Source organism: Jaculus jaculus, chromosome 15, assembly GCF_020740685.1.
Source record: "Jaculus jaculus isolate mJacJac1 chromosome 15, mJacJac1.mat.Y.cur, whole genome shotgun sequence".
In the NCBI taxonomy this organism is placed as follows: domain Eukaryota; kingdom Metazoa; phylum Chordata; class Mammalia; order Rodentia; family Dipodidae; genus Jaculus; species Jaculus jaculus.
In genome coordinates this window covers 61,833,374-61,849,180 of record NC_059116.1, presented here as the reverse complement: position 1 = coordinate 61,849,180, position 15,807 = coordinate 61,833,374, and the positions used below count along the sequence as shown (strand labels likewise).

Sequence of the window (15,807 nt, the reverse complement as noted above, 5' to 3'; positions counted from 1 at the left end):
TGGCTGGATCAGTGCATAGGCATGTTTACAGTTTTAGTTTTACAGATCTAAATAGAATTGAGTGGATATGTATGAGGACTGAACCCACTTTGCATACTCTCCAGAGTGACTGTGGTCAAGCCTTAGGGAGGCCTTAACTCAACTCTGTAGCTCATCTCCTCTCTTCCTGCTCTAGAATGGTTAGATAATTCTTTCTTAGGAGGATGCATGCAGTTCTGTTTCAGAGAGTTGCAACTTTGAGGAAAGGAAAGGCTGTTTTCTATTTTCTCTGGAATGGGAGACAGAATTCTATAACTTTTCCTTATTGCATAACTTGTTAGCTTTAAATTCCTCATTTTGTAAAATATAAATCATAGTACTTCGTCTTCTTGTAGTCTGGTCACTTCACTAAGAACTCATTCTCTATGAAAATATCTCCTTTTAGTTGATTACATATTGAAAAAATAATATTTTGAGCCAGGCATGGTGGTGCATGCTTTTAATCCCAACACTCAGGAGGCAGAGGTGGGAGGATTGCCATGAGTTCAAGGCCACCCTGAGACTACATAGTGAATTCCAGGTCAGCCTGAGCTAGAGTGATCCTACCTCAGAAAATGAAACAAAACAAAGCCAACAAACAAACAATAATATTTTGGATCTATTGAGTCAAATAAATTATATTATTAAAATTTACTTGGTTCACTTGGCTTTTTCCTGCTATGGTGAGCAGCAAATCTAAAATGATGTGTGTGACTCACATCTGTGGTTTTTGATGATCCTCTTGGAGAACAAATGATCTTTAGTGGCTCCCCTGGGGGACTCCCTTTATTTCACTGGGGTTGGTTATTTCAGGTTTTGGAAGTTTTTGTTGTTGCTTTGCTTTGTGTGGTGCTGTTGACTGAACCCAGGGTTTCACATGTAATGGGTGAGCCTCTGCAAAGAATGCTTTCATAGGATCACTGGTCTGTTTTTGGAGCCCTCAAAAGTGGCTGACATTATTTTCAGTTTCCTAGACAGCACAATTAAAATACTCCACCAGATGGCTCCAGAGCTATGCTAACAATTCTTTTTTCCTTTCTGGTAACCAATGAAGGTATACAGAATTAAAATTGTACCGAGGAGGTAGAATTTTTAATGTACATTTTTCTTTTACGCTAGTTCAGCCAGCGTCAAGGCACTGTGATTTACTGTTTCCCTCATGATGACTATGTGCGAAGATGTTTCCGCCGGTCTCTACTAGGGCAGGGAATGGTGCTAGTTCATTACATGCATTACAAGAGAGCTGGCCATCATATTCACCACTGGAAGCCGATCTCTTGAGAGGCTGTGTCAGCTGGAAAATAATTTCAGGGAAGCCTGGGATAGAGTGAGACTCTGTCTCAACCCCCACTAAATAAAAGAATGACAGTGGTACCCAATATGGGGCATTTAATAAAGCAGCATATTTGAGAACATTGAATGATATTAAACTTCAATATATAAATTCACCTTTATTTGATTAAATTTAGCCCCTTTCTAAGCAAGTGTTGCCAATTATTGTTTAAAATAGAATCTGTAAAACAGCCACAAAGAAGCTGTCGTCTCTTAACTGTAACTTCAGCGTTCTTTCCCAACCCACACTCATTGCACCTACCATGTGCTCCGCCTTGTGTTAAGTTCAGCATGGATGAAGAGGCCTCTCTACCTTCAGAAGTCTCTGCTGTCACTCAGCAGCGCAATTACTTTGAAGTTTTGTGTACTCAAGATTATGATGACTACAACTGTTTATAGCAATGATGGAGATTTTCACCACTGGGTTACTTAATTATGTTGTTGTTTGTCGTTGACAAGTGTGTTGTTTCTGCTCGTTTTGCGCTCAGGACACAGTGAAGAGGGGCAGTTTCATGTTAGTGGTAACAGTGTGAGCCTGTTAGTCTTTTAAAAATGTATGTGACAACTTTGGTTTGTGTGTTGTCACTTGTTCAAAACCACATGACTTGTGGCAAATTCAAGCTTTATCTAATAGATTTTGAACCCCAATTTCTTCACTGGCCAAAATCACGCATGCCATCTTTGTGAACAAGCTAAGTGACTAGGTTAGCCCCGAGCACGCTGGGCTCATGCAGCTCGACGGCAGAAGCTCCACAGTGGCCCTCCTATCCCCATCCAGTTCACTCCCTACCTCACTCAGTCCTTTCCCCCACCTTACAAAGATCACTGGTTCACCCTGAGTATTGTCTTTCTAACATCCATGAAAAAGGAAAAGGTATACTACAGTTCGTTTGAGGATAGATTATATATCAAAACTTTTAGGTTTCTAGAATGTAAACCTAAAGTAGGTTGGCTTATAATAAGTGTTTATTAAATTAGACAATCTGCTGTACATTAATGTAGTTTATTGCAGTTGCAACACCTAAGAGATATCCCATTTGACTTTATTTATTAGAATGCATTTTTTTTGTGGTATTGGGGATAGAACCTAGGGTCTTATGTAAGCTAGGTGACTGCATTAACATAGCTGTATCTCCCACCCTTGACTCTGTTTTAAAGTAAAAAATATGTATTTTTAAAAATCCCTTTTGTAGGGCTGGAGAGATTGCTTAGTGGTTAAAAGCATTTGTTGCAAAGCCTGATGGCTCAAGTTCAGTTCCTCAGTATCCACATAAAGCCATATGCATCTGGGATTCATTTGCAGTGGCAAGAGGTCCTGGTATGCACATTCCCTTTCTCTTTCTTCTCTCTCTGCTTAAAAATAAATAATAAACAATAAATGTTTAGAAACAACAAATCCCCCTTTTTTTTCTAAAACAAGTAAGATAGAATATTTTTAGTCTTACCTTTGTGAATGCATATGCCAACAAAAATGCATGTGTCTTTTATTGCCTATAAGTATGGATTACTTTATATATATGATAATGTTAAATATGTAAACAAATCTCTTAGAAATGTTTTCCAAACCTCTCTTTACTTATAGAGACTGACGTGTCTGTTAAATGTCCTAACCAGTGGTGGCCATATGCAGGCCACTGCTACAGGATCCACAGAGAGGACAAGAAGATCCAGAGGCATGCTTTGCAAGCCTGCCGGAAAGAAGGCGGTGACCTTGCAAGTATCCACAGCATAGAGGAATTTGACTTCATTATCTCTCAGCTAGGATATGGTGAGCGTCCTTACACTAATCACAAACTTCACACTGCTCTCTCCTCCTCTCCATCTGCCTCTGGAATATATGATCATCAATGTTGCTTAATGAATTTAAACTGATAATTAAACTAACATTAATTTAATAAATAGAAAGCAATCTGAGAAGATGAAAATTAAATATGTAATTTAATCTTATCACCAAGGGATTTCAATTTATTTTTCTTTTTCTAGGTAGCTATGAATATTTTTCTACATATCTGGTTTAAGAGATATCTGTGTTTAACTTGTCAACAATGTTTAATATATTGGAATTCTGTGTATGTGTGTATTTTCTTTTGCAAAGCCAATGTTATAGCTCCCAAAGTATCTCCAAATGAACCATTTCACAGCACACATTGAATTTTCCTTTCTTTATTAACCCAGCTTGTACTGCTAGGGTTCAGAGTAGAAGAAATGAACCATTATTAAAGGTGCTATGCTAAACATTTAAATAAATTTATGACCCAATTTTGTGTGTGGTCTGCTTTTAAATAAACATAAATTTAAAAATGCATAGAGAATATAACTCACTGAGTTATGAATTGCAAAGCTGAAGGAAGAATTACAGATACAGGCTGAGCCTGTCCTGAGCCATCGCTTGCACTACAAATGTTCCTGCTCTGAAGGGACCACTGACAAGTCCTATAGACAAGCCGCTGCTATTGCTGGCCAAAAGAGTTGGATAGGACACAGGGCTAGACAGCACCGTCTAACAGTGTGGCTTTACAAGAGAAGCCATCATGTCGGAGGTGCTCCCATCCATGCTCAAGAGGGCTGGAACCACAGTAATCTACCTGTAGCAGTGAACCTGGCCAGGTACCTCTGAGCACGCTTCCATTCCCAAAGAACTGTGTTGGGAGGCTTCTCTCAAACAGAATATGGTGGCCCAACATGTCCAAATAAAACATTTTCTTCTACACAAATAATTCAGCTTTTATTTATCACATAAATAAATGGATAAATCTTCTGAGAAGGTTAAAAAGAAAAAGAAAGAAAAGCTCATCCTAACCAGAATAAAAGAGGATGAAATGAGTCAGGAATGCTTACTCTGAGGAAGGGCAGCTAATGGGTCTCTGCGGAGGAGATGGCCATCATTCTCATCTCCCGCTGATGAGTCCACTGAAGAGCTGCGGCTGTTCTTCATTTCCACCAGCAAAGCCAAAGGAAATGGCTGCGGGTGAGGGAGGAGCCTGCTTCCTGACAGATAATTGCCTGAAAACTGACTGGGGTGCAGGGCAAGAAAAAGCATTGACAAATACACAAACAAAGACAGTCTTAGTAGTAAAAGATGTACAGGTTTGCAAACATGTGCTTGGGTCCAGTGCAGACCATCCAACTCTACATGACTGAGAGTGGTCTTGAGAAAACAGCCTTCTGCAGCATGGGAGCAATTTCTTAATTATTTCACACTTATCTTGCCTGGAAAAACATGCATTAAAGGATGCTAATGTAACCACAATAGATATTTTTGAATAGTAGTCACAAATGTTGATTATGTCCCAACAGTAAGTTAACAAATCAACGAGTGTTGGAAGTAGGTTGGTTAAGATACTAAAGGAGCCAGGTGTCGTGTGCATGCCTTTAGTCCTAGAGGCAGAGATAAAAGGATTACTGTAAATTTGAGGCCAGTCTGAGATTACATAGTGAATTACAGGTCAGCCTGGGCTACAGCAAGACCCTACTTTGTAAAACAAAACAAAACCAAAAAACCTGCTAATAGATTGTAAGGTAAACCCTGCCATATTGTGTATAACATGATACAGCAACAGAAGGTCCAACTATTATTATTACTATTTATATTTGGGACACTGAATGACAAAGGTTGCTTTTATATTCAGCTTGAGAATGAGTAAATTAATTAGATATCCTTCCTTTAAAAAAATTACTGAGCTGGAGAGAAGGCTTAACAGTTATGATGCTTGCCTGCTTGCCTAGGATCCAGGTTCGATTGCCCAGGTGCACAAGGGGCACATGCGCCTGGAGTTTGTTTGTAGTGGCTGGAGGCTCTGGTGCACCCATTCTCTCTCTCCAACAAATAAATAAAATATTTTAAAAGTTATTAAAAACAACATAGTCAAATATATATTATTTATATTTCAGCATAATACTTATTTAATAGAATAAGCATAGTCTTGATAAAGGTAAAGAAAAGTTGTCAAAATTGAGATTATTGCTTATAAATTAAAAGCTTTCAGGACCTATTTTAGGTAACTGAGATGGTAGCTCTAACATGAGTCGTGAAAATATGCTATGTGTAGATAACCCTAGGCCTGCACTTAAGCTGTAACACAACTCCTTTAACTGATGTAGGGAAATCTGTTTGGCAGTGTTAAACTCACGTTTGTATTTTTTGTAAGATAAAGATTGCACTTAGGAATTACAAAAGATCTAAGAAGACAATAACAGTTTAATAAGAGAAAAATATATAGGAATCACAATATTATAATTGTGTAACACCAAAAATCCTTGAGGGGTACATAAAATCCCTCTGAAGCTTGTACTTGTTGATCAAAAGATCATGATCTGTCAACTCAAGTGACAGGAAGAGGGGGACCATCCTGGTGATGTCCCTCATGCTCCGTAGTAGTGGAAACACCTGCCACGGCTGGCAGCAAGCCAGTGGTGGACTTCCCTCAAAGCAAAGTTGAAAGGCAACTTTCAGAAGGAAGACACTCAGCTGCTTAGGGAAATTCCTTTAATTTAATTTTAGCATTAAAAGATTATCATCCAGCATTCACAATTGTAATTCTCAGGCAAATTAAATAGATAATGGACTGTATGTTCTTTAATTTTTTCATCTGGAAGTTTTCTTTTTATTTTTAAACTTATTTATTTGAGAGAGAGAGAGAGAGAGAATGAGGGTGCTAAGGGCCTTCAGCCTCTGCAAACAAACCCCAGATGTGTGCACCCCCTTGAACGCATGTGCAACATTGTGTGCTTGCGTCACTGTGCATCTGGCTTACATGGGACCTGGAGATACAAACATGAGTTTTTAAGCTTTATAGTCAAGCACCTTAACCACTAAGACATCTCTCCAACCCTGAAAGTATTTATTTTTGCAAATATGAAATTTTAGATCTTAACTCACAAGTTTGATTTTTGTTAAGGCATTTCTTATTTTTAAAACTTTTTACTGACACTTTTCATACATGTAGATAATGTATTTTGATCATGTCTCTTCTATTATCTTCTCTTGTCCTCCCTTCCACCTCCCCCTTCTAGTGAACCCATTTTTCTTTCCAACTATACTACTTTGATGGATTTTTTTTCTTTCTTCCACTATCCATGATAGAATGCTGATAGGGCCAATATTTAAGAATGATAAGCAATTTAAGATTAATAATGCTTTCTATAAATTTCAAAACACAATAATTATATTTTAAATCTCTATGGGTTGTTTTGAATTTAGGTTTATTTATTATTTAAGTTTTGTTGGCATTTTGTGGCATTTCATAGTGAGCATGATTAGATATTTATTTATGTTTGAATAAATAAGTGCCAGATGTCAGAAATAGTGTCTCTTTAAATTTCTCTTACTGTTTAGATATTTTCACTCTTTATATAGCAATTTGAATAGAAGTACATAGACTATTCTTTTTTTAAATGATGTTTTAAAATGGTTTATTTCATTTATTTGAGACAGACAGAGGAAGAGGCAGAGACAAAGAAAGAATGGGCATGCCAGGGCCTCCAGCCACTGCAAATGATCTCCAGACTCATGCACTCCTTTGTGCATCTGGCTTATGTGGGCCCTGGGGAATCAAACAAGGGTCCTTAGGCTTCATAGGCAAACTCTTTAACCACTAATCCATTTCCCCAGCCCTAGACTGTTCTTTTGTAAAAATATTTTTCATTATTTATTTGTAATGAAAGAGGAAGAGAGCAAAAGTGAGGATAAGAATGAATGGGTTCACCAGAGCCTCTAGCCATTGCAAATAAACACCAGATACATATTTTTTGTGCATCTGGTTTTATGTGGGTGCTAGACAATCAAACCAGGGTTGTTAGGCATTGCAGGCAAATGCCATAACTGCAGAACCATCTCTCCAGCCCTAGACTGTTCTTAATAACAACAGTTGGTAAAACAGAAGTGATTTGAATTTTACTTAAAAATATTCATAACTTTAATGTTAGTCAAGTGATTTACATATATAACAGCATATCTCCAACACTAAGTGTGCTTGATATGATCAATTATATTGAGAAAAAAGCAGCTTCACAAGGTTAAGTGTAAGGATTTCTCTCTCACAATGCCCAGAAAATGTAATATTATAGCTAAAAATGCAGTCACATTTATGATGTAAAGAAAACATTGCACAACCTGAACTCAACATTGTAAAACATAGTTGACATGATTGTGTAGCATGTTGGACATAGTTCCATGCAAGAGGATTGTCTCCTATGACCGTTGTAGGAGCAGACTAAGGGGCAGAGCTGAGTGGGCAGAGCCTAGAGACTTCTTTCCCAGTGCCCTCCTGACCTTCAGAAAGCGCTCCTTGCATCCACTCCTTTGGTGTGTTCTTTCCCACTTAGAGCCCAATGATGAGCTGTGGATTGGTCTCAATGACATCAAGATTCAAATGTACTTTGAGTGGAGTGATGGGACTCCTGTAACTTTCACCAGATGGCTTCGTGGAGAGCCAAGCCACGAGAACAACAGGCAGGAGGACTGTGTGGTGATGAAAGGACAGGTAAGGAAGCTCTGCTGACTTCAGTCAGCGTCCGAGGAGCTCGTCTTCTGTCTGTCTGTCGACTGAACTTGTTTCTGTTGCAGGTAAAGTGCCATAGATTCAAGTTGGACCAAAATTCCTATTCAGTTTCTTGATTTTCTCTTAATTGTTTGCAAGGTCAAATTTTCAAGGCCGTAAGATAAGAGTAGAAGTGATTGGTTCAAGGAGGGTATCAATCAATAACTAATTTTGTTCCTACCCTAGGTTCTAATATACATGCATACACATATGTATCTTTATCTATATGATCTGATTGATCGAATCAGAGCTTTGATTGTGCCTTTTACTGCTTGTCCTGAGTAGATATGGACCAAGGAAGATCTATTTTGGCTTGTACTTTGGAATATGCACTTGAAGTCCTTCACTTATTTTTCAGATTGCATGGACATCTTCTATTGCTCCCTGTTTTATATATGGTCACAATAACCAAAGAATATCATATCACCGAATTTTCTTCTGTTAACAGATAATACACAACTTCTTCCCTCATTTGCAAAGTGGGAATAGTAGTTGTATATATCTAAGAAACTAGGCTGAGGACTGAGCTAATGCATATATGCTACACACAGTTTCTGATCAACTGTTGTTCAATGAAAATATTACCTGATACTTTACCCTTTTTATTGTTATCATAATTAATTGAAAGCTGGACAAAAGAGTAGGTGTGGTCTGCCTGAACAGTTGGCCGAGGGAACCAAAGAGCATCATTCTTGTAAGGCCTGAAAGGAGTCGGGGTAGATAGATAGGTAGGAGCATCACTGGTGAGGATCAAGAAACAAGTGTTGTCTTGGGTATGGAAGACCAAATTTGTAATTTATTACTGTGAGAGGACTGGATATTGAGTTTCAGTGGATTCAAGATAAATTATATCTTAAGGGCAGACAGTATGGAAAATATTGTTCAAGCTTTTCATCAACTAAAGCAAGGAGGTAGACATGATTTGAATATGATATGTCTAAGGAAGTTAGAGAAGGTAAAATCTGGAAAGAGGTAGAAGTGTGAAACAGATTTCGTGGGACTTTCATCAACTACGGAGAAGGACAGATGATGGCTAGGGTTTCAGGTTTGCTTTAAAGATTTGTTTAAGTGAGGATGTTTTCTGGAAGCCTGAGATGACCCAGGCTCTGAGGAGAAGCTTCACGTAATCCCCCATTGTGCACCATTATTGAAGCACCTTCACACACTTGTGGGTTTTCTCCAGACCACTGTAGACAGTGACTTTGCATGTTTAAAATACACAAATCGCACTGGGGCTACAGTCTCTTTATGTCTGTGTAGCTGGAATGAGGTTTGTTTTTTACATGAAAACATGTCGGATGACACTTTCCCTGAGTTTAGTTTTCCTTCCGAATTCCAGTTGTAAGAAAACTATAGTGGACTAGGCCAGAGATTAGTAGGAGAGAACTTTTCTAGCTTGCCCGAGGCTTTGGTTTCTATCCATAGCACCACAAAAAGAAAAATAAGTAACTTGGTCAAGCAACAGATAATCCTTCATTTTTCCTTTTGCTCTCTGCAGGAAGGGTACTGGGCAGATAGGGCCTGCGAGCAGTCACTTGGTTACATTTGCAAGATGAAATCACAAGCCCATGTTCCCGGATCAGAGGAGGCAGAAAAGGGCTGCCAGAAAGTGAGTACTGAATGTTCACAGCGATTTAGGGTCAACAAGTCTCACTTAGTACAACAGGCTTTATTGTTGTATGAGAAAATGCTTTCTTGTTGTGATTGCCAAATATTTCAACTGTCTAAACATTCAATTGCCATAACTATCTTTACAGTTGTTTGGGGGGGGGCTCTCAACAGTTAATATGTGGGCACACATGGGGCTTCATTCAGAATGTCATGAGAATTTAAAAAGAGAACAGGGAATAAAATGGGACAATGAATGGATGATGGGGCAGGTGATTAGATGAGACACAGGGGAAGGTGCCATCCAGATGTGGATGGTCTGTGAGCCTACAAGTGGTATTTCCAAGTGATAAGCTCAAGGGCTGACAGCAAGCTTCCTCAGTCACTATTCCAATTTATTGTATCTTTGGTTAATGTTCTTCCGGTGGGAGACCTCTCAGGAAACCACTGTGGCGGGTGGCGGAGCATCTAGACCCTGAAGGGCGCTGACAGCCCCTCAGGTAAACACAGTCGTGCAGACCTGTGCTGTGCCTGACTCACCCGCAGTCTTACGTTGTCGGGCGGGGAGGGGCGGTAAAGCAAAATGTTTGTGAAATAATTTTTCAAAGCACAAAGGAAGTATAACATAATTTTTCAGGTTTAGGATTATTTTCCTGTTTGCCGAGTTGCTCATCTTCCTCTTTTGTCCTTTCTCACTTCTCTTGCATTAAATGTGAAGTGGGAAGTGATCATCTTTCCAAGAATGCGATGCCATGGTTGCATCATCTTAAACCAAACACCACAAGACTAAGAGTGTATAACATAATTTGGTATAGGAAAAGTAGAACAGAGAGCAGACAGTTGCATGTGAAAGATTTAAGAAGAATCTAGCAATAATTGGAATTGCTTTTCTCATTCTGAACTCCAGAGACTTGAGCCTAGGGAATCTGTGTAATTTCTCAGCCCACATAGGCAAGGTCTCCTGTCTCCAGGCCAGTGCATGGGTTTCAGGACTAGCACTCCTACACTATGCCTAGTCATGTGCATATGGCAGCAATGGTGTATTATTGCTATTTTCTAAAGTAATGAACATATTTCTGCATAATAATCTATTTAATTAATTAAGTTGTGTGTGTGTGTGTGTGTGTGTGTGTGTGTGAGAGAGAGAGAGAGAGAGAGAGAGAGAGAGAGAGAGAGAGAGAGAGAGTGAGAGTGCCAGGTGCCGGGGCCTCTTGCCACTGCAGACATATGCACTACTTTGTGCATCTGGCTTCATGAGGTAATGGGGAATTTAACCGGGCTCGCAGGCTTTGCAAGCAAGGTTCCTTAACCACTGTGAATCTTCCCAGCACTCATCTCCATTTTATATAGTTTTCATATTAATTGTCACATATCTGCAACCTGATAATTTAATCTTAACATAGAACTAAAAAATAAGGAAGTTAGTTACATATTTGTGATATACAGTTATTTTATGTTCTAATAAACTTATGGAAAGATTATTATAGTTCTAACTCGCAAGAATAGGAATCCAAAGCTCAGGGAAAGAAAATAATTTGACAGCTTGGAAATACCGGTAACCAGCAGTGGCTTCCTCAGTAGGTGGGAAGGCTATGGGAAGAAGTTGCCCTTTCTGTGCCTGGACACATGTGGCACCAAGGGGTCTTCCTGAGAGTTTAACACCCTGAGCCTGTGATATAGACCTGGGGGTCAGTTTTCAATTCAACACCTCCAGAGAGAGAAGTGCTAAAATAAGATATCAACATTATATGACCCTGAGTTGCTAATATTCCAAATTGCCTAACAGATGCAAATATGAATCCCCATTTTGAACAGAGGTCGGAGAGCTGATGCAGTGGGTAAGAGCACTTGCTACGCAAGCATGCCTATGACCTCAATTCTGAGGGGAATGGGATTAGGAAAGATTGCTGCCAATCCTTGGTTAACTAGGGGAGGTTGGGGAGCTGCAGTTTCCATGAGAGACCCTGTTTCAGAGCAATAAGGTAGAAGAGTGATCGAGGAAGAGACCTGGTATCTTCTGTGACCGCATGCATGCACATGCGTCTACACACACCACACATACCTGTCACACATGCACACATGTTGCTACATATGCTACAATACTCATACCACATACACATATGCACCATACATGATACACATATGCATTCATACTCTACACATGCTATGCATGCACACCAAACATACTCTACACACATATACATACAAGTACCACACACACTGCACAAATACACACTACATACTACACACATATACTCACACTGTACAATCCTACACACACATCACACATATACTACACAGTCACATCTACACCACACATACAATACATACATGTTGCACACATACATGTACCACACATACTGTTAACACACTAAAAACTGTTCTTTACGTGGGGTGCTGGGCAAGTGAACTCAGGCCATTAGACTTTGCAAGCAAGTGCCTTTAATCACTGAACCACCTCTCTACCCCCTCGATTATCAGTTAAAACTCTGCATGTATGCCACTGTAATCCAATTCACCAATTCTCTCTGATATCCTTTCTCTTATATTTAATTTGTTGAGTTTTGACGTCATTGCTGTATTTATTTTTATTGTTTAAACACTGTCTTAAGTTAAATCACCCAATTTTTGGTGTATTTTATCTTTATGTTTGTTTTGGTTATTATTTTTATAATATAGTTCTATTATGTCCACTCAGTAATCCTCCTTTGAAAATGGGACATTTGTCACATAGTTTGTAGTTTTTGGTTATGAGCTAGTGTCTGTTTCCTTTCTCCTCCCTATCTCCAGTGACTTGGTTTGGGGAAATCTTTCTATCATGCCATTTTGTATACCTCTCCCATGAATGCTGAGGACTTTCGGTGACCATGCTTTAACTTTTTAGTTATGGAGTCTCAAACATTATGAACAGTACAAAATTAGAGCTCATACTAGTCTGTGTTACAGACATGGCTTTATTTATTAATTCACTTGTATTTGTTCCGGTGCTGGGATCTGGACGCTTGGGCATGCTGGGCAAGCATGCTACCACTGACCTACACCCCCCCCCCCTTGCTTTTCTGAGCATGCTCTCCCTGTGTAGCCCAGGCTGGCCTCAAACTCATGATCTTCTTGTCTCAGCTTCCCAGATGCGGGCGTTATGGGCATGTGCCATCATTCCTTGATGGCATTTGTTTTAAGACTGAAGAAATGTTTCTGTACCCAGATTCATGAGCAGATGACTAGATTATCAGCTGGGGATCTATGGCAGGGTTTTTTAGCTCTCCTTTCAGAGAGCAGCTTCCCTTGTCCCAGTCATCCACAGAGGACCCCAGCCCGTGGCATCAGAGTGGCTGAAGGCCCACCCCTGGGCTCTGAATGGTCAGGAAGACCGCCCCCCCTTTCAATCCCAGTCAACCATACTCTTAGCTTGTGTCTTTTCTCGTCAGCTTTCATTGTTTTACTTACTTTTTACCTGGAGAGTTTCTCTTCTTTCTCTCAAACTCTAGTATGAATTTCTTATTTATTAGGACACTTTGTCTAGTGTTTCTGTATATCTGAAGTATGAGAAAGGAGAAATATAGCCACATAACCTGATGTTTGATGAGCATTCTCTATGGCCAGGTAATATGATTTTATTCATTATTATTGAAATTAATTGTGTGTGATCTTGAGGCATGGGTTATAAAAGTGGAAACTTTAATGATACTATTATTATTTGGCCTTTTCATTGGAAACAGTGTAAAATAATTTTCTATTTTCAGTACTCTAAAGTAGTATTCAGAAGTTTATTATTCACCACCTACTATGGGTGTCAATAAATATTTAAGGTTGTAATCCCTCAAGCTGTTTTTTTCATTTTCTTCAGTGAGATCAGTTCACAGTGGTCTTTCCTGGGGATGCTTCGGAATTGAAGAGAATGACTTCCCTCTCTGTGCTTGGAGTCCTAAGTTGTCATATGCAGAACAATGCAGTACTGTCTTCTTTATTCACTTCTCAGTGTACCCGGCAATTTCTGTTGCACTGATATTCTTTAGGCTTGCGTTCTTTACACATTTCTATGGCTTACAGATTATTTGCGTTTTATGACAGAATAAGTTTTCAAATAATATTTCCTAACAAATATTCTTGGTAATCTGACCACTTGTTCATTGCTTGATGACACTTTCAGGGCTGGAAAAGGCATGGTTTTTACTGTTACTTGGTTGGCCACACACTGTCAACATTTTCAGAAGCAAACCAAACATGCCAGAGTGAGAAGGCTTATTTAATAACTGTTGAAGACAGGTATGTAACTAGTTTAATTTTGTTTAAAAATATATCAAATAGTGAAAAGTTTTCAGAAATGTCTAAGTAGTAGCATGTTCTAAATTTTGAAATTAATTGCATGCCATCTTGAGACATGGGTTATAAAGGTGGAAACTTTAATGATACTATTATTATTTGGGCTTTTCATTGGAAACAGTGTGAAATAATTTTCTATTTTCAGTACTCTAAAGCAGTATTCAAAAGTTTATTAATAATGGACTAAATATATTTTATATCTAATGTTTTTTTTTTCTGATCTACATGCCAAAATTTTAAAGTAAGAAAAGTAAGTACAATTTGTCAGTTCAACACTCCCCTTTCTTCTTTACCATCCCCTGTGCCAAAGAAGGGGACAGAGCAGACTGAATCTGAGGCTACAGGCGGAAGGAACAAGTCACACCGTTTCTCCTAGTTTATACTCACCCCAGGTTGTTTAGCAACTTTGAAAGGTCTGAGGATTTCTTCCTACCAGCCAGCAAAAAGTTCTTCAGTGATTCCAGCGGGGTGTTCTTGAGCCTGCTCAGTGCTAACGCTTGTCTCTCTGGTATCAGATCCCCCAGGCCAAGGGCTCAGTCTTAGAAAGGTTCCCCATTCACATCATGTAGTGGTGAGGGACCTAAGCTGTTTCTCCTGTGTTTCTGAGTGGTTTTCTGAGTAAGAAGGCATTCTCCCAACCGCCACTGTGGATTCCATTCATTTATTTGACCAACTCAGAGGACTCAGCAAAGCACTTCCGTTTCCTAGTCAAGTTGGAATATTTGGATGAAGAGATAGGTGCACACAGGGGGTGGGGGGAGATGCCCAGAGGGTCCATCTGGTCTGCCACCATCTCGGACTTACCACCTGTCCAGCTCTTGGCTTTCTGAACCCTTTGTTCTGGTTTTTTTTTTTTTTAATTTTGTTTATTATTTATTTATTTGAGAGTGACAGACAGAGAAAGAGGAGGGGGGGGGAAGAATGGGCATGCCAGGACCTCCAGCCACTGCAAATGAACTCCAGATGCATGCGCCCCCTTGTGCATCTGGCTAACGTGGGTCCTGGGGAATCGAGCCTTGAACCAGGGTCCTTAGGGTTCACAGGCAAGCACTTAACTGCTAAGCCATCTCTCCAGCCCTGTTCTGTGTTTTTATGGAAACCTTATTGCCTGGCCTACTTGATAATAGACCGAGTGAAGAGGCAGCAAGGCCTCTCAATGCTGTGCACCTCTCTCCAAGGCCCACAGCAGGGACCACCAGAATTGGTAGGATGTCTTAGGACCTACTATTGGACAAACAAAGTCAGAGTTATAAGCGTGTACCTACGAAAAACCAACTGAAATACATATCAAAATATCATAGTAAGTAACTTATTTATTCTTTCCATTCTTCCTTTATTTTCATTAATTTTAAATTAATCTTGGTTTTGTTGGCTTGGTTACTAGACTAATAGGACAAGAACATTAAATGAATATAGAGGATATTATGTAATTTTAACCTATAAGGCCTCATCAAATTTTGAGATTTATTTATTTTTTGTTGGGGAGTTGCTTTTCAAGGTAGGGTCTTACTCTAGCCCACGCTGGAATTCACTATATAGTCTCAGGATGACCTTGAACTCACAGTTATCCTCCTACCTCTGCCTCCTGAGTGCTGGGATTAAAGGCGTGCATCACTACGTCCAGCTGAGATTTATTTCTTCTTATTCTTTAGTTATTCTTGGCAATGTTTGGATTAACCACTCAAGAAACTTTAAAATATTCAGTTTACTTGCAGTAAAGAGGAATATAAAAAAAATCATGGTTTAATTATTTCAAGGTAGAGTCAATTAAAATCTGTGGGATCCTACTGATATTAAAAATCCTCACAGAAAAATAGATATGGGGCTAGAGAGATGGCCAAGCAGGTAGGAGTGCTCGCAGTACAAACCTGATGGCCCCAGAGGATCTGAGTTCTATCCCAAGCGCCTATGTAAAAGGTTGGGCATGACCACACATGCCTGAAGCCCAGTGCTGAGGGAGGCAGAGACAAGATCATCACCGCAGCTC

At 39.4% G+C, this 15,807-nt stretch overlaps 1 protein-coding gene across 1 annotated transcript in view; it reads left to right on the top strand.

The window, feature by feature from the left end:
* The window catches only part of Mrc1 (mannose receptor C-type 1), a 94,518-nt gene that overhangs the window by 34,180 nt on the left and 44,531 nt on the right, over positions 1-15,807 (top strand). Inside the window, exons 7-10 of the mRNA XM_045135012.1 lie at positions 2,933-3,118; positions 7,675-7,832; positions 9,388-9,498; positions 13,648-13,763. Coding sequence (XP_044990947.1) covers positions 2,933-3,118; positions 7,675-7,832; positions 9,388-9,498; positions 13,648-13,763 — 571 coding nt within the window. The remainder of the gene's footprint in view (positions 1-2,932; positions 3,119-7,674; positions 7,833-9,387; positions 9,499-13,647; positions 13,764-15,807) is intronic.